We start from the raw sequence: 18029 nt of genomic DNA, 5'->3' as shown, positions 1-18029 counted from the left end.
CACACTGCTTGCCTGGCTGACTATGTCCCTCTACTGAGGATAAGACCAAGCTCATTGTAGGATGGTGAGGTCTCTCATGTGCGACCAACTCTCCCTCAGCCCCTTGGAGCCCTCCGGGTCCATGGTCTTCCCTTGCTCTCTGCACCCACCATGCCCACCTTCATCCTGGAAAGCTCCAGGGCTCACTGCCAGCCTGGTGAAGCCCTGCCTGCCCTTCACACTCAATTCAGGGGGCACCTCTCCCATCAGCAAGCCTTATTTCTCCCTCTGCCCTACTGTCGGAGTTATTTCTGCTGAACAGGACCACGTGGAGCCGTAATTACCTGCATCTCACCCTCCTGCTCCAGAAGACTTGAGCCTACTGGTGGCAGAGGTCGGGCCCAGGTCATGTGTGTCCCTGGAACCCAGCACAGGGCACTGGCGTTTGCTGCAATGCCTGTGTTTGAGGGTGTGTGTGGACCCGGGCAAGCCACTGCAAGGAGCCGTAGGGAGGAGGTATGGACTGTGGGCCGCAAGGTGGGATGGAGAGGAGAACTAAAAGGCTTTATTACCAGCAAATCTGTACACTATACACTGGGGGCCGGCAGGGCGCCTGAGGGGTCCTCCCCAGGCTGTCTGCCTTGTCCCTCCAGGCTACAGTGAGTGTGGGGGTGTGTCTGCAGATGTCCATTGTTCCCCCGCCCTCTTGTCCCAGGGAGAGAGCCTTCCTCTCCTCCGGCCGCCACGATACTCGGTCAGGGCCTGTCGCAGGGAGCCGGTCCCTTCCTGCGCTCGCGGCTCAGCAGCGTCACCAGCTTGGCCTTGAAGCCCAAGTGGGCGCCGGCGCGGGCGGAGGCCCCGGCCTCGTCGCCGTTGTCGGCCAGCTCCAGCTCCAGCAGCCGCCGGTACTGGGCCTCCAGGCGGCTGTCATGGGCCGCGCCGGGCCAGCCCAGGTCCTGGCTATTGTGGTAGATGCGGCTGGCCAGGGGGCTGCGGCCGCCCGGGCCCTCCTGCTCCGGACAGCCGACGTCGGGCGCTGGGCCGGCGTCCAGCACGCACAGGTTCTCGTACAGGTGCTCGGCGGCGTCCGGAAGCCGGCTGGCCCGCTTGCACACCGACGCGTAGAGCGCGGGCGCCGGCTCGTCCGGGGCTGCGGGGCCCAGCAGAGGGGGCAGGCTCTGGGGCCCGGCCTCGGCCGCGCGCGCCCTCCAGGAGCCGGGCGCCTCGGGCCCCGGGGGCACCTCCCGCAGCTCCCCCGGAGGCTCCAGCGAGGGCAGGGAGGTGGCCCGCGGCAGGGGGCAGGGCTGGGGCCCCGCCGTCTCCGGGAGCCGCTCCCGCTGGCGGGCGATGGCGGCGGCTACGGCCCCGCATAGGTCGCGGGAGCGGGGGCTGATGAAGGCGAAGAGGCCCTCGCCCGAGTCGCAGCGGCGGCCGGCTTCAAAGGAGAACACGCCCTGGGCACGGGCGGCACGGGGAGTCAGCGGCTGAGGGGCCGCCCGCCAACCGCTACCCTTCCCTGCGGGACCAGTGGGGCGGCCGCCCAGCACCTCACCTTGTCGGAGCCGAACTTGCGCAGGAATCGGTAGGGCCAGGTGTAGAGCGCCTGGGGGCTAGCGGGCTCGTTCAGCTGGATGGAGTCCTGGCCCAGCAGCAGGAGGTAGGGCCCCTTCAGCTGGCAGCGGGCGGCTGCCTCCGTCCTCTGTACCACCACTGGAAACTCGCCCACTGCAGGCACGGCACCGTGAGGGCCACAAGCACAGCCCCCGGGCGTCCCGGAAAGATCCCAGCCCTGTTTGTGCTAGGGCTGAGGCTGCCCCTGTACCTCCCCGACTCACCTTCCTGCCAGGAGGAGTAGATGGAGTTCTCCTCCATCTGGACCAGGCCCTTCTTGGGAGCCTCTGCTTCCCCTGATCCTTGGGAGCTCTCCCCTGTGCCCTGGGGAATGGGACAAGGTCAGAGGTTAGTGTCCCATCCACTCCTCTTCCCACATCCTTTCTCTGGGGTTCATGACAAGCAAGGGCACCCAGAGACTTGAGTGCCAGTCCCAGTTCTGCCCCTGACACACTGCAAGACCCTGGACACCCTTCTGAGCCTATTTCCCCACCTGCAATCCCCACCGGCTCCCCCTTGAGGGTGCTGAGTGCTATACAGCAGAGGGCACAAATGAGGCTGTCCATTGCCCTTGAGGTTGGCCAGCGACTGGGCCGGCCTGTGTGTGTCCCTGACAGCTTGGAGCAGTAAAGGGGTGGGAGCTTCAAGGGTGGGACCCACGGGTGAATGGCCACTTGTTCCTCCCATCTCTGGCCTCTTTCCCCATCTCCCACCATGTCCTTTGGGCTCTGACCCTGAGCTCTCCATCATGACCACCTTGGCCCATGGTACCATGGCCAGGGTCAAATGCAATGGCTTTCCACTGGTCTCCTTGCTCCTGTTTATTTCCTTTTTTTTTTTTTAATTATAAGAATTGTGGTAAAATATACAACATAAAATTTACCATTTTAACCATTTTAAAGTGTATGATTCAGAATTTTATCATCATTCCAAATGGAAGCCCCGTACCCATTAACTGTCACTTCCCATTCCCCCCTCTCCCCATTCCCTGGCAACCCCTAAGCTGCTTTCTGTCACTATGGATTTGTCTCTTCTGTATTTCACATTAATGGAATCATACAATGTGTGGCCCTTAGTGTCTAGCTTCTCTGACTTAGCGTGTTTTCAAGGTCCATCCATGTTGTAGCATGTATCAGTGCTTCATTCCTTTTTATGGCCAAGTAATGTTCTGTTGTATGGATAGACTGCATTTGGTTTATCCATTCATCAGTTGATGGACATTCGCGTTGTTTGCATCTTTGGGCTATTGTGAACAATGCTGCTCTAAAGATTCTCGTACAAGTTTTGTTTTAACACCTGTTTCAGTTCTCTTGGGTATACACCTAGGAGAATTGCTGGGTCATATGTTAACTCTATGTTTAGTTTTTGAGGAACCGCCACTCATTTCCTTTTGGTCCATCACGGATCCTGTAAAGCTTTAAAACTCTCAGCTTCTGTGTCCAACTCCCCCAAAGGCTTCTCCTCACACTCAGAATAAAATCCCAAACTCCACATGTGGCCCAAGGCAGTTTCAGCTGGCTCCCACCGGACTCTCCACTGTTGCCTCTTCCTGGGCCCCCTCTCACTCCTTACCTTCCAGCCACACTGGCCTTTCTGCTGCTTGAACATCAAGCTTTTCCCTGGGCCCTTGCCCATGCTGCTCCTTTAGTTCAGGGGACTCCTCAGACCTGTGTTTAGGACACTCTTTCCTCAGATCTTTGCCTGGTGGGTTATTTTTCCTCAAGGATTCAGGCGCACTCTCCTCTCCTGAGAAGCCTTCCTGGACCATCCTAACATCCCCCTACTCACTCCTGCTCCCACCCAGCCTCTCATTTTCTCCATAGCATGCATAGCCATCTGAGATTTGTTCTGTGGGCTTCTGGGCTGTTTCCCAGGCTTCTAGGTGCTTGGCAGGTGCTTGCTGAGTGATGAGATGTGAATGAGCATGGAGATGAACAAGGTGTGAGTGAACTGGTCTCCCCGGCTGGCCCCTGGATGCCTTACCCGCCCACTCTGTGCTCACCGGGAAGGCCAGCTGGCAAATGGGGGCCATCCAAGACTGGCGGTGCTGTGCGGCCAGCAGGTGGCTTCGCTCCGTGGTGGTGAGCAGGAAGGCACCAGTGTCCCGCGGGCAGCTCTCACCGTCAGCCGGCAGCACGGATACGCAGTCAGCCAGGCGGATGACCCGCCGCTCTCCTCGCCGGCCAGGCCCCACAGACCTGTCACCTGTTGGCCCCAGGCCACCATCCCGGACCTCCCAGCTCTCTAGCCGTGCCACGCCTGATGGGCCTCCTGCATACAGTAGACCCCATACCTTCCTCCAGGACTTCTGCAGGAGATGAAGATGGGGGAGATGACCCTCGGGTGGCAGTTCTCCCTGCAGCTCAGCCTAGCACAAGCCACTTAGCAAACACTCCTGGCCACCTAGGCTGGCCTCTGCCTCGCAGCTCTTCAGGCCACAGAGGATGCCTTGCCAGAGCCAGCCCGGCAGCAGGAAGCGTCTGTGCTTGGAGTCGGTCAGCCCTAGCTTCAAATCCACCCCACGCTTTCCTAACTGTGACCCCCCCATAAGCACTAGGATCCTCGTCTCTCAAAAGATTATGAGAACACGGGGCTGGGGCTTCTACTGGGCAATGTCTGTAAAGTATCTAGTGGCCAGAGCAGACCACCTGACGCTACTGCTTTGTTGGTGCACCCACCCCCTGTAAAGAAAAGGTCAATTGGGCCACGGAACAAGGGCTGGGGCGGGAGGGAGGCCTCAGTCTCATGATGGCAAGGAAGGAAACATGCAAATAGCGTCGAGCAAAGGAAACAGACAGTTTATCTGCCTGGGCAGCAGCTGCAGCTGAGCTGTGGGTGTGCAGGGCCTGCTACCCCAGGACAGGGCTGGGAGGAGCTGAGCCCTCTTCTGCAGGATGGAGCTCCACTTTTGGGGGCTCCTCCAGCTCAGCCTCTAGCCCTCTCGAGGGGCCACAGTGCCACTAGTAGATGGGATGGAAGGCAGTTGGATTAACCAGCCTCACAGCTCTGCCCTGCCCCAAGGGTTCCATTCTTGGCTCCCTGCTCTTGGCTTCCCATCTGTAAATGAGGCAGGGTCTCGACCTGCTCAGGCTGAGAATGGGGCTCTGTTCCACTTCCCCGCACCTGGGTTGGATTCCCCACCTGGACTCCTACCCCCATTCTCCCAGGTTCTGGTGGGCTGTCCAAGGCTGGGGCAGAGGCCCACCATCTGTCCTAGGCAGCTGCCTGGCAGCCAGGGTCCCCACCTTGCCAAACTTGATGTGCTGCTGGTAGAGGATGCCGTCCTTGATGGGTGTCTCCAGAGGCTCCATGGCCATGGCCGCTGCTCCGAGGGCCTGAGGAGACTGGTGACGGGCCGGAGGGGAACTCCTCACACTTCCCCTTCTGGCCACTTCCCCCTCCCTCTGTCCAGAGAGGCAGCTGCAGGGTTGGGGGAGGGGAGCCCTGTCTTCGGAAAAGGAGCTAGGATGGGGGTGAAGGGTATCACATATTTCTTCCTTGGGGTTCCAGCTGGCCCAAGGTACCCACTAGTGCCAGGCAGGGGCCTTGGACCACCTGAGGGCAGATGACCCGTGCCTGCCTGGGTCAGCTGGGTGTGAGCCTCTGACCGCAGGCTGGCTCCTGAATCAGGAGCTCCTACCCCTCCCCCATCCTGGGGCTGTTGTGTACCCTGGGGCCTGCCATTCCCACAGCCTGGTCCCTACCCCAGGACCTTTCTCTAGCCAGACTGGCAAATTCCTTGTTTTCCCCCTTGGAGTCCTGGTTGGTCTGCTTGTCTTTATTCTGGAAATAGTTCTAATGTTCACTTGCTCCTCTCCATCTTCACAGTCCCTATCCATTGCCAGCTTTGGCATCTCCCCTTTGAACCACATCCCCACCTGGGCCCACCGGGCCCTCTCTAACCCCAAACCAACCTGTCTCTCCCCTCCCTAAATGCTTCCTGGCTCCCAGTGCCCTGAGGTTTAGCTTGGACTCCTTGGCCCAGCATTCAGGGTGCTGGGTATTCTGGCCTCCACCTCCCCCAGCCTGGCCCCTTCAGGGCACCTCTCACCGTGCTGCTCAGGGCTCTGGGACTTCTTCCTCTGGGAGGCCTCCCCAGACCACCCCACGCTGTCTGAAAGCACAAAGGCCCCACCCTCATGGCACGGCCCCAGCCACGTGAGCGTGGGTGGCACGCCCCCAGCGGGTTCCCTGGAGAGCTCACAGGCTTTTTAAGCTCTGCTTCTTGCTAGAGTCCTGTTTCAGTCTTGTCTTCCTGGAGGCCAGTATGGGAGCTCTGCATATGAATCTGAATCCTGAGGACAGCCTCATTTCATTTATTCAGTGCCACCTCTGGGAAGGAATGTGTAAACAGGCTGAATACTGTTTGGGGGTCACATGTGGGGTGTGTAGCTTCTCGGGCAGGAAATCTTTTCCAAGGGCCTCATTCACCTGGCTTTGTGCCCACTGTGGCCCAAGCAGCCCTGAGCTCTGGCAGCCTCAGACACCATGTCCTTTGCATTCTCATTGCCATTTCAGCGATGAGGAAATCAAGGCTCAGAAACATTAAGTAACTTGCCCTAGGCCACACACCAAGTGACAAACATGGCTTGAGCAACTGCTGTCCTGCTGGGATAAGCATGTGGCTTTGCACATGAAGTGCCTGGACAGAGGAGCTATCACCAATGCTTTTTCTGTCTACCCCTTGCAAGATGCTGAAATCCTGGCCCATTTGCCAGCAGTCCCGTGACCACTGCCCACATTTATTCATGGCTGATCTGTCTGTCCCACTCACCTGTGAACTCCTCAGAGGGCATCTGCCTGGCTCATTTGTGTCCTGAGCCCAGCAGATACCTGGGCACAGAGCTGGGTCAGTGGGTGCTTGTGGCCTGAGTGGCAGTCCTGTGGCATCTGCTGCCCCCTTGGCAAACAGAGCACAGGGTTCCCTACTGGGAGCCTGTGTGGGCAAGGGGCCTGAGGCAGGAAGTCTCCTCCTAAAGGGCCTAAGGAGAAGCCCCAGGACCTTTACACAGTGACAGGAAGAGGGAGGCTGGGGCAGGGCTGGAGATTATAACAGCCAACCAGAAAGACCAGTAGACCCAACCAACCATTTCCCCTTGGTCCATCAATGTGGTTCTTCTCTGAGTCATAAATCCAGGTAGACTAGAGGAAATACCCTAAGCCCCCAGAGGGGAACCTGGGTAGGCAGCTCCTTCCACAACTGAGTACCAGCAGGTGTGGCAGTAGTGGTGGGAGATGCCAAGGCCCTACCTGAGAGGGGCTCTGGAGGTCAGAGGGTGAGGCCTGCCCAGGAAGCACAGGGCAGAGAAGGCAAAACACAGAGACTGAGACCAAAAAGTCTGGTGTTTTAATGGCAGCTGGGGTAAAGAGGAGCAAAAATAGTAATTCTGGGGGGCACAGGGAACAGGCAGCCAGGTCCAGCCTGGCCCAACCCAGGCCAGCTGGGCCGAGGATGCTGGCTTCTTGCCCACGGGGCAGGGGTGTGTGGGAAGTGGCTGGAGCCCCAGGGACGGAGGCCCCTTGGAGAGAAAGAGGGATGACAGCCAGCTCAGAAGTCCATGGAGCTGTGGGCCAGGTAGTCCTTGCGGCCGATGTTGCTAACCTGCTTCGTCTGCATAGCCTCGAGTTTGGGGCAGTCGGTGATCCGATGGCCCAGGCCCCCACAGAAGGCACAGCCACGCTCTCCTGGGGGAATGGGGTAGCGGTGGGTGGGGGAGGAGGGTCAGCATGGTGATGGGGCCAGGCTCTGTGCCCCAGACCCTGGGCCCCCATCAGACCCCCAGACCACTGAGGGGCAGAATGGACTTGTTCCGTGGTGTTCCCGTCACGCCCCCATTGGACTAGTGTCTCCCACCCCGTGTCACCTCCAATGTCCAGCATGGACTCGTCCCCGCAGTGCAGTACTTGCAGCACGGGTGGAACCTTCTGCTTGGCCTCCAGCAGCAGGGCTTTGAGATCCATCAGCACCGACTCATCTGTGGGGGTGGCGGGGAACCATCAGGTCCAGCCCTGGGCCCTGTACCCAGGACCTGGCTGGTCATAGGTGGAGGACCCGGGGGACAGCCAAAGGTGGCCCTGGTGGCAGACTCACCACAGGCCTTGTTGATGAAGGTGGTGGCAATGCCTGTGTTTCCTGAGCGCCCAGTGCGGCCGATACGGTGCACTGCAGAGAGAGGGAACAGAGCATCTGGCCCACTGCCCAGGGGCTGGGGCCTAGGCCACAACCCCAGCCCCCCGAACAGCCCACCATAGTTCTCGATCTCCTCAGGCATGTCATAATTGATGACGTGCTGGATGGCAGGGAAGTCCAAGCCCTTGGAGGCTACGTCTGTGGCCACTAGGACATCCTTCTTGCCCTCCCGGAATGCCTCGATGGCCTTGGTCCGTTCCTCTTGGTCTGGGAAGGGTCAGGCAGGAGCTATTAGAGCGACAGCAAGAGTCTGGGGAGTAGCGGCAAGCCGGCCAGGTAGGGGAAGGGATAAGATGAGGGGCTGCTATGGCAGCGGGGTCCATGCCTATGCACGTGCCACGCTAACCTTTGCCCCCATGGATGGCCACAGCCTCGACCCCCTTGAGGAGCAGGTACTCATGGATGGCGTCCACATCTGCTTTCTTCTCCGCAAAGATGAGCACCTGTCCAGGAAAGCTAACTCCAGTCACAGGGGCTGACTCCTGGGCGCCCCCGCAACCTTCCGCCAGCATGCTGCCCCTGGGCTAGCCTGGCTGGCAGCACTCACGGGCGGCGGTGTCTTCTGCAGGCACTCAAGCAGGTACACCATCTTGGCTTCCTCCTTCACATATTCCACTTCCTGCCACCACCAGGATCAGGTTAGGTGGTCCTGAGAACAGGCTCACCAGCCATGGCCCTGCCACAGAGGATGGGCCCCCAGTCCCGGCTAGGAGGTGACCAGAGAGCCTCTTGCCAAGGGCTGGGTACCATGAAAAGGCTTCCTGCTAAGGGCTGTGGCTGTGAATGAAACCCCTAGTGCCCACAAGGTGGCCCCCCACCCGGCTCCGATCAACTAAGGGAGCCTCGCCAGATCCAGCCCTCACAGGTGAGACTGCCCATCAGGAGTGCTTGCCCACCTGGATGACATCCAGGCTGGCAGCCCCGGCACGCCCCACATTGATCGTGACAGGCTTTACCAGGGCGCTCTTGGCAAAGTTCTGAATCTTCTTAGGCATGGTGGCACTAAAGAGTAGAGTCTGTCGCTGGCCCTGAGAAAGAAAAAGGCTGGGGCTGAGGGCACGTGGGGCCTGGGGAGCCTGAGGGGCTGGGACAGTGGATGGGCAGCACAGGGCCTTAGGGCCCTCCAGAGTTGAATGTGGTGTGTAGGGGGAAGGTGGCAGGATCGTCCCGGTCAGGTGGGGAAGGGCACCTTGAAGTAGGAGAAGATGGTACGGATGTCACCCTCGAAACCCATGTCGATCATGCGGTCAGCCTCGTCCAGGGCCAGGTAGCGACAGATATCCAGGCTGACCATCTTCTTCTGTAGCAGATCCATGAGGCGCCCAGGGGTGGCCACCATCATGTGCACACCACTGGGGACCAAGGAGGGACACTGACAGCAGGGCCACCTGCTAAGCCCTACCTAGAGGCTGGCACTCCACCTTGTTCTGCCCTCCAGCCTCTTTCCTATCTCTCCTCACCTGACGCTCCTTGTCACTGCCACCACCTTGCTCTATGGACGGCACAAGGCTCTCCTGGAGAGCGCTGCAACCTTCTCGACCACCACTCTGTTCCACTGCTCTACCCAAGCCATGTGGTCACCTCGGCCCCACACACCCTTCCCCCAGGTCACTCCTCTTGCCCCCAGGAGGACGGTCCTAAATCTTCAGATAGGGCTCAGCCTGTGCTCCCACAGCTCCCTTTGTAGACCTCAAAGGCTCACTTTCGTAGTACAATGAACTCATCTTTTCCATGTCTGCAACCTCCCTGACTAGCAATGCCTATGAAACAGGAACTGGGTTTGGTCTGTCTGTAACCCTGGACATCTAGTGATGTCTGTTGGGAACTGCACTGTGTAGAAAGGGCACAGGTCCAGCCATGCCCCAGAGCCTCAGCCTCCTCAGTGGGTCACACTGAACAACCCTGACCTTCCTGGACACCCCGGGGCCCCCACCTCTTTGCCTTCTGCCTGGAATGCTCCGACTCTTTGACCTCCCAGATGCCCCCATTCCATCTGCTGTGTTCCCACAGTACCTCACCACATCCCTCTGTCCCACCCCAACCAACCTCCCCATTAGACAGGGGCTCATTGAGGGCTGAGCCCATGAGAGGCCTCCGCAAGGATCTGTCGAGTGGCTAAAGCAAAGGGTCCTTTAGCTTGTCTAGGTAGGGACTTTGGGGAAGCCCTTGGGGCGGGGGTGCCTATACTCACTGTCGGATGGTCTCCATCTGCTCTTTGACGGACATGCCCCCGATGCAGAGAGCACAGCGCAGGAGTGGAGAGCTGTCCTCCTGCAGCAGGCGGCAGTAATACTCCAGGATGCCGTGGGTTTGCCGGGCCAGCTCCCGCTGCAGGTACAGGGGCAGTGGCTGGCACCAGAAGGTGGCCCCATCTGCACCCTGCCCTCCAGGCCAGGCTATCTTACCGAGGGGCAGATAATGAGTCCATAGGGCCCTTCACGCTTAGAGAAAGGTAACCTCTTCTCTTGCTCCAGGCAGAACATGATGACCGGCAAAGTGAACACCAGTGTCTTGCCTGAACCCGTGAAGGCTATGCCTATCATGTCACGGCCAGACAGACTGGTGAGAGAAGAGAGGCCTGAGGGTCAGGTTCAGTGGAATACAGGGACTGCTTCTCATCTAGCAACCACTCCTCCCCAGGGCCACCAGGTTCACACTCACATGGTGGGAATTCCCTGGATCTGAATGGGTGTTGGGTGGTGGATGCCCTTCTTCTTCAGGCCTCTCAGGATGGCTACAGAAAACAACACTGGCATCATCCTTGTGTCTCATAGGTACTTCAACAAGCCCCCAAAGCCAAAAAGTTGGCACTACGTCCTTCACGTTACAAATGATGAAACTAAGACCCAGAAAAAAAAAAAAGAAAGAAAAACAAACACACAGACTTGTCCAAGGCCTCTAGGTTAAGCAGAGGCAGGATTCACACCCAGGTCTGTTTAAGGCCGTCATCACTTGCCCACCAAAGCTCCCTAATGACAGAAATTGGTAAATATGAACAGTTGCAACAACTGAAAAAGGAGAATAAAGACAAATCTCTCCTTCTCAAATCCCTCATCCCCACTGACTAGACCCAATGCTGCAGTTGCTGGGCTTGGTGAGGGCTAGGCTGCAACCTTGCAGATATTTCCCTATCAAATTGTGGTGTTGCTCCCAGCTCCCAGGCACCTGCAGGAAATTTCATTTCCTTGAAGCTCTTGATGGGTGGTGGGATACCATCTCCTTCCACCAAGATGTGGTACTTCTTCCGTACACGCTCATGCCGCTCTTCAGACATGCTCAGGACGTAACGGGGTGGTGTCCAACTGTGGGTGGGTGGCAAGAGTCAAGAGAGCCCCTGGGCACAACTGGCTTTGGGGTGTTCCCGCCAGTCTCCGCCACATACTGTCTGAAGTAAGAGTGACTGACTTTCCAGACTGAAAAGACATACCTAGTTTTGATTGGATCGTCATACGTGATTCCCTTAGCCATCTCCTTCACTGACATCAAGGCTGAGGAAAGAGATGTGGCTCAGGGCTGGTTCCTACTTCCCAGAGGCCAGGCCCTTTGAAATATAACATGCCTAGGACTGGGGGAGGAGGCTCAGTCCACCTCCTCTCTGCCCTAGCTACAGCCATACCTCGACCCTCAGCCACACTCTCCAGGATCTTCTCCTCTTCCTTCAGTTGCTTCTCTTTGGCAGACTCCTTGCGGGCTGACCAAACAAGCAGAAGGTGTCAGAGAGACACCAAAGCAGTGCACAAAGCTGAGCCTCCCGCCTGCTGCCCAGTCCACCTTCAGCCTTCTCTTTGAGGTGCTGGTGCTGATCCAGGAGGCTGACGTTGGACTGAGGGCCCAATGGGATGTCGTCCTCATCTCCCCGCGCCTCGCTGCCGCTGTCCTGCTGCTCCTCTTCCGCAGCTCCCTTGCGTCTTCGCTGCAGCAGCTTCTGGAGCTGAGGTTCCACCAGCGCCCCTCAGAGCCGAGCCCAACGCACAGTGGGGCATTGGGCCCAGGGGCCTGAGTCAGGATCCTGGCTTTTGGGACAGGGTTCTGTGCCCCGAGGCGCACAGCTGCCCCACTCCTCAGATCAGGTCGCCAGTTCCTCGTTTGCCTGGGGACCACGCTCCCGTGTACTGACACCTCACTCCGCAGACCGGGGACCACCCCCCATCCCACCACCAAACCCCCATCTCCTACCCTCGTTCCACCCTCGAGCCGGGGCCCTCACCAGCAGTTGCCGGCGCTGTCGCAACGGCACGTACGGCACGTAGTCCTCGTCGTCCTCATCGTCTGCCTCGGAGCGGCTTCCTGTGGCAGTCGCCTCGTCGGTGCGAGCCCGCTGCAGATACACACGAGTCAGCCCCGGACCCCCACCCCCCACTTCACGATCGCTCGCCACCCGCGCGGACCCCCGCCTGGCTCCCACCTTCCGCTCGGGTTCCGATTCCTCCATCCTCTGCTGCACGCATGCGCACCGCGGTAAAACCCCCGCCTCGCCTATGATGAGATCCAATCAGATGTGAAGAAGCGGACGTCGGCGCCTAGCAACGACCTCTAAGTGCCGGATCGCGCAGAGGGACAAACTTTCTCCTGAGCCCCTGTCTTGCGGTGTGGCGTCTCCGCCCCTTGTGGGCGGCTACGCAGCTGTTGCCAGGTCTGAGGGCGAAAGCGTCAGGCAAGGCGTTGTGGGACGCTGGAGGACTTGGAGCACGCGCTGAAGGCGCAAACCGAGTCGGGTTGAGTCGTGGGGACTGCTGATCCCGAAGACGGCGATGCGCTGGGTCCCCAGCCTCGCCCGGGGCGTGACGTCACCCGGCACGCCCCCGCCGGCGGACACTGCGCCCTCTCCTGGCCGGGGAGCGGTGGGACCCAGCCAGCTGGGATCCCGCCCCCATTAACCGGAGCGGGCCAAGGAGGGCAGGGCGGGGCTTGAAGAGAAAGTGACTCAACACACGCTGCCGCTCAGACTGGTGTTCTCATCTGTGTGAGACACCTATGTTCAGAGTGGTGAGGGCTAAACAAAATGATGACGGTGGGTTTTAACTGAGGGCCTGTATATGTATGTAAAAGATTATTTAATGTAAATGCTGTAACACAGCTCAGAGAGTGACTGGGGAACCAGAGAAGGCTTCGAGGAGACCTGCATCTGAAGTTACAAGGAAGTGTGGAATCTCAGAGCTGGGAATGCAAGAGAGGGAGAGGCTTCCTGATAGAGGGTCTAGCAGGAGTGAAGTTCTGGCCATGTGCAAGTTCCCAGGGAACAAAGTGATCACGTGGCCCATGTGGGGTTGGGTAGTCAGAGCTAAGGCTTTGAGGTAGACCCAGAGCATGCAGGGCCGAGACTGTCAGGGTGATTTCAACTTCACTGGGAACTTTTAAAGAGGAGTGATGGGTCAGTGCTGTTTTTTTCCTTCACATATTAAACATGAGTATGTGCTGGGCATTGTGCGTAGTGTCGAAGCAGATAAAAGATGAACAAGACACAAACCTGGCTTGTGAGGACCTTACAGATTAGGTGAGGAGACAAACATAGATAACTGGTCTTGAGATTAAGAAATCTCTAAGACACAAAAGGTACCACTTTTGGAATTAGCATAAACGCAGGGCAAACTTGATTCTCACAGTAAAAGTGGCTTCTCAGTTGAAAGAAAGGGATGTGAAAGTTATGGTGGAATTCATGAACAAAGTGTTAACTGGGAAGAGGGAAACAAGTGAGCGAAAGTCAGAAGCCCTGAGGGTGCCAGGCCTAGCTGGAGACTGAGGTCATCAGGTGTGGAGAGAGTGTGCCAGAGGCAGGGGCCGGGCTCAGAGGGCCCTCAGTGCCATTCTCAAAAGTCTTCTTTCTCTGTATGTAAAGTGGCTGCTTGATCAGACCTGCAACTTTGAAATGATGAAGCAGAATTTTAGATAGTTGTGAGAATTCAACTGCAAGGCAGGAGCCTAGTGTAAGAGCTGAAGGGAGAGAGGAGCACAGGTAATAAATACACAGAGAAAAGTTTCACAGAAGCGTCCACACTTCCTTGGGGATTGGCCAAGGGACCAGGAACTGTGAGCCCATGGTTAATGCTGTTTTACCTCTTTGGAAGAGGAAGCGCTTGTACTGGGGGGGGGGGGGGGGAGAGACAGAGAGGGAGACAGAGAGAGAGACAGAGACAGAGAGAGAGAGAGAGAATATATGTGTTCAACCTGGGAGGAAGGAGAGACTGGTTTCCGATTCTGCTCCCAACACTCCACAAAGGGCTCTTAGTGACTGCGTCGCCACTACCACTGTCGCTCCACACACTGAGCTCAGGCTAAGAGTTGGTTACAGTAGGAAAATGGCAAGGATTCGGAACAAAAGTGTGTGTGAGGCATTTCTAGCAAACTATTAAAATCTGAATTCACAAACCAGATCCACGGTGGGGAGGGGGGGATGAGATAGTTCATTACTCTCCTCTCAACTACTTAGGCTGCACGTCCATTCCCATTGTAAAGTCAAATCCAATTTATAAAAACTCCATTTACCATCAACTTCCCCTGACAACTCCAGTCGTCCAGGCTATAGATGCACAGTTCACAAAGTCCTCAAGCCTTCCCCTGATACCTTCTCAAATCAGCTGCACAGAGATGAAGTTGCACCCCTCCAACTCACCCATCTTGGAGGGAGGGAAACTAAGACAGTGTGGGGAAGGGGTTGCTCAGGGTTTCCATACCAGAGTCCTCCCAATGGGTGAAATGGCACAGATGCTGCTGGCATACAGGCCTATGCTCTAATCATAGTTGGTCAAACTGAACTCAGTAGAGTCACCTTCTTGTCTGAGCTTTAATTTCCACATCTGTAAAATGGAATAACAGTCCCACTTAGCATTGCTTCGAGAATTAAGCAGAAACGATGCCAACCTGTTGACAGGTAGCATATGCTCAAGAAGGTTAATGACTAAGAAGGACTCCAATGCTTCTGAGTACATCCTTCACCCTCACTCCCCACCCAGACAAGCGAACCACCAACATACCAACTCTGTGTCCAAATGTTGCTTTATCTTTCGGCAGGAAAGATCTTCACAGTATCAAAAAGAATTGAAAAAACAAGTAAAACAAAAACAAAATACCAAACACAAAGAAAGCAGTGTTGGGCCAGCAGTACCATCAGCCCCCAAACTCAAAGGCCAGCCCAGCCCCCGGGCTCTGAATGTGGAGGCTGCGTAGCACCAGGAAGCAGTTCTGCAGAGGTCCTGAGGGGCCCCAGCACACACGGCATCTATTCAGCTTTTGGTTGGTCTGGGATGGCAAGGAGGGTCTTGGGCAGGTGGGTGGCGATGTGAAGGAAAAGGTATAGACCTTCAGCTGGCAGTCAAGGTCTCAGGACACCCTGAAGAAGCTTGATCTGGCAGGGGCTGAGAAAACAGAAGAGCATGGCCACATGGTGAGCAATGGCTCCCACCCTAGCCTCCCCATGCTGGCTCTGAGTCTCCACAGATGCCCATGGAGGCAGGAACAGCTGCCTACTATTTTTGTCCCCTGGGCTGAAAACACTGAACAGACGATCACCTCCAGCAGGGGATGAAAATTAAGTCACAGTTGGGGGACAGAGCCCCCACCCCAGTGAACATCATCCTAAATCTCAAGGAAAGTGGACAACACTCGAGGAGCCCACAACGCTCTGCTGTAGGCCAGGGTGGAATAAGAGGCCAGCCTCTGGCATTGCGCTCCTGTTGACAGTGAAGAGGCCACCTATGCACTCAAGACTCCTGCCTCAGGCTCCAGGTACATGGCCCGGGCTGGGTCCCGAGTCTGTGCCAGCACTGCTTTCTTAACGCACTTGGGGCTCACAATCACGCTATGAGGAGGGTGGAGAAGGTCAGAGGAGAGCATTCACTGGAGGGGAGCATCCCCTGTCTTGAGAAAGAGATCAGCCAAGAGGAAGTGGGAGAAGATTATGGCTGGATGAGGTTTCTTAGATGACAGGGGCATTGAGCTGTGGGAGGTGTGACCCGTTTTCTCTCATGAAGGGCAACAGATGAAGGTGCCTGGGGTCCTTGTAGCTCCTGGTTCTTGTAGAAGTGAAGAAAGGCAGGAGGGCAACCCAGCCCTAGCAGAAGCTCCTGGAGGCATGGATGTATCAGTCTGGCAAAGGATCAGGAAGCCCAGGCCCACAGAGCAGAGGGGATGAGGTGAGTTTGAGGACAGTCCTGACTCTGGGGTAGTACAAAGGTGCCATAGGGAGCCCAGCCCCGAAGGCTGCCCCTGGGAAGCTGAGGTCAGTGTCAAGGGTGGGGGGATCCTCACCCAAAACAGGACTCGGGGACTCAGCCCAGGGTCCAGAAGTCTGTTTCCCTGGCACTGGAAAGAGGAGGAAGAGGACAGGTGAGGACATCCTCCTGGGGGGTCCCTGAGCTCAGCCCACTTGCCCCAGCTTCCTGTTGCCTTGAAGGCAGCTGTGTGGTTGCCAGCCAGAAAAGGCCTGACCCCAGGGATGCATCTTAGGGTGAACTATGGCACTGCACAGCCATTAAGCCCCAAGCCCAGGACCAAGGCCTGCCAGACAGCCATCTCTTTTGCCCTTGGTTCCCTGCCCACCACTGCCTTCTCAGTTTTCAGCCTGGAACATCATCTGATATGTCAATATTTCAGACAAAAGGACCCTTGCAGGTGACTGGGAGAGGAGGCCAGAGCCCAGGTGGGGGCCAAGCTCTTCTTCCAGGAGGCGGTTTCACTACCAATTTCCTCATGCAATCTGTCCTGTTTGGGGAAGAGGGTCCACCTATTCCTCTATGCCTAAATGACTTCCAAGGCCTTGGTCTAGCATGGCTGCCCTGTCACTGTTCCCCTGGGGCTGTGTCCTTTTCGCATGGCTTCAACTCGGAAGCACCTTGGTAGCCTGCGTGTAGAAGCCAGGCCAGGCAAACGAGATTCAACCCTCAGGCTGATAATGTCGGGCATGGGGGCAGCCCTCTGAGGCCCATGGCCTCCTGGACACTTTGGGAGGCAGCTGGTGAGGGAAGTAGAAGCCTGGCAGTGATACCCCAGGAGATAGCAGGGCTGGAAGGGCCCTTCAGGAACACAAGCAGGAGGGCTCTCAGGAGAAGAGATGTGGCCAGCCGAGCACCTAGTCCAACTCTCTATGCCCCAGAGCATGAAATGGCCTGGCAGGGGCACAAAAGGTGGCACAGCATGGGAAGAGGGGGTGCATGCAACACTTGAAGGGGGTCTCTATACCTCACTGAGCTGTGCTGGGAGTGGTTTTCTTGAGGCTGAAGTTGGTCCAGTTCACGGCAACTTTCTGACGCGTTTGCTTTGCAGAATCCAAACAGAACCTGTTAGGTTCGGGAGATGCCAGAGAAGCACAATCAGAGGTTCCCTCCTCTCTCCATTGGACCCTCTTCTAGACGTGTGTATCATGGTCACTAAAGAAACCAGGTCAGCTCTGCACAACCCCTCTGGCTCCCAGGTGTTGGGGTCTAGCAGTATGGGGCTTCCTGGATGAGATGCCCACAGGCCCAGGGGACAATGTGTAAAGAGAGTGACAATGCCTTAGGATACAGCCTCCCTCCTCACCCTGTATTTTACTCTAGCTATACTGAGATGCCTTCTGTTCCTTCAAGGATAATGTGTTTCTTCTGCCCTCAAACTGTTTTCATTTTACTTGGCCCACTCATTCCTATTCCTCACGTTTCAGCCTGGTTACCACTTTTGGGAGGGCTGCCCTGGCCACCCCACCTCTCAGCTTGGCCATTCCTAGGCCCTAGCCCCATGCCCTTACTCCTCGGACAGCACTTATCACTGGATTGTATGTTTATGGCTCTCTCTCCCCACCTAGACGGACTGTGTTTGATTTGCCTCTGCCCCCCAAACTCATCCCAGGCAGAGCAGAGGAAGTGCAGGTGAATAAAACTGGAGAAAGCCCTTGTTCTTGGGGTCTGACATGCCTCCTGCTCCCTGTCCCTTGCACCTTCCCAGATGACCTGTCCTGCCAAATCATCCTGGCTACCTGTGTCCCAGCAGATAGGCTGGTGGGAGAGAGCCAGGAGGGGCTGGACAAGCTCTCCCTCCAAGGGCACATGGCTGAGGGTGAGGCCTTTCTGAGGCTTGAGTGTGTGTGTGTGTCAGGGGGGGCCCTGGAGTCCACCGTGAGCGGGAGAGCAGGCAGCCTCATACCTACCTCTTGAAATACTCCACCTCCCGGTCAGTCTCATCCATCTCCACCCCATCCATGTCCTTGGGCAGGAACACATCGTCTAGGAAGACACAGCCAGGAGGGCTCAGTGCTCACAGCCAGGCGTCTGGGTCATGC

At 57.1% G+C, this 18029-nt stretch overlaps 3 protein-coding genes across 20 annotated transcripts in view; all 3 read right to left on the bottom strand.

The window, feature by feature from the left end:
* Positions 1-522: 522 nt before the first annotated feature.
* On the bottom strand, positions 523-5652 carry LOC111169851 (docking protein 3). The gene is made up of 5 exons (XM_022564411.3): positions 4836-5652; positions 3593-3898; positions 1815-1914; positions 1532-1704; positions 523-1433 (listed from the first exon to the last, which is right to left on the bottom strand). The coding sequence occupies exons 1-5, from the start codon at positions 4905-4907 to the stop codon at positions 735-737; spliced, it is 1350 nt and encodes a 449-aa protein (XP_022420119.1). The 5' UTR covers positions 4908-5652; the 3' UTR covers positions 523-734.
* A 1263-nt stretch (positions 5653-6915) lies between these two features.
* Positions 6916-13864, bottom strand: LOC149744001 (putative ATP-dependent RNA helicase DDX41). The gene is made up of 17 exons (XM_089905090.1): positions 12186-13864; positions 11988-12098; positions 11552-11711; positions 11397-11471; positions 11208-11268; positions 10946-11082; positions 10442-10514; positions 10186-10339; positions 9972-10108; positions 8970-9132; positions 8677-8808; positions 8328-8399; positions 8127-8223; positions 7838-7987; positions 7682-7753; positions 7455-7565; positions 6916-7275 (listed from the first exon to the last, which is right to left on the bottom strand). The coding sequence occupies exons 1-17, from the start codon at positions 12210-12212 to the stop codon at positions 7139-7141; spliced, it is 1869 nt and encodes a 622-aa protein (XP_089761216.1). The 5' UTR covers positions 12213-13864; the 3' UTR covers positions 6916-7138.
* An 891-nt stretch (positions 13865-14755) lies between these two features.
* Positions 14756-18029, bottom strand: part of LOC149744000 (protein FAM193B) — a 31508-nt gene continuing 28234 nt past the window's right edge. For all 18 annotated transcript variants that reach the window (XM_089905089.1, XM_089905075.1, XM_089905074.1 and 15 more), the window contains 3 exons: positions 17898-17973; positions 16955-17052; positions 14756-15132 (listed from right to left, as the gene is read on the bottom strand). In XM_089905089.1, coding sequence (XP_089761215.1) covers positions 16956-17052; positions 17898-17973 — 173 coding nt within the window. In that variant the 3' untranslated portion in view covers positions 14756-15132; position 16955. The remainder of the gene's footprint in view (positions 15133-16954; positions 17053-17897; positions 17974-18029) is intronic.

Source organism: Delphinapterus leucas, unplaced genomic scaffold, assembly GCF_059928025.1.
Source record: "Delphinapterus leucas isolate spDelLeu-1000000601 "Yukka" unplaced genomic scaffold, BTC_Dleu_Yukka2 spDelLeu_asBTCV2_sq25, whole genome shotgun sequence".
In the NCBI taxonomy this organism is placed as follows: Eukaryota; Metazoa; Chordata; class Mammalia; order Artiodactyla; family Monodontidae; genus Delphinapterus; species Delphinapterus leucas.
This window is presented reverse-complemented; position numbering and strand designations above follow the sequence as displayed.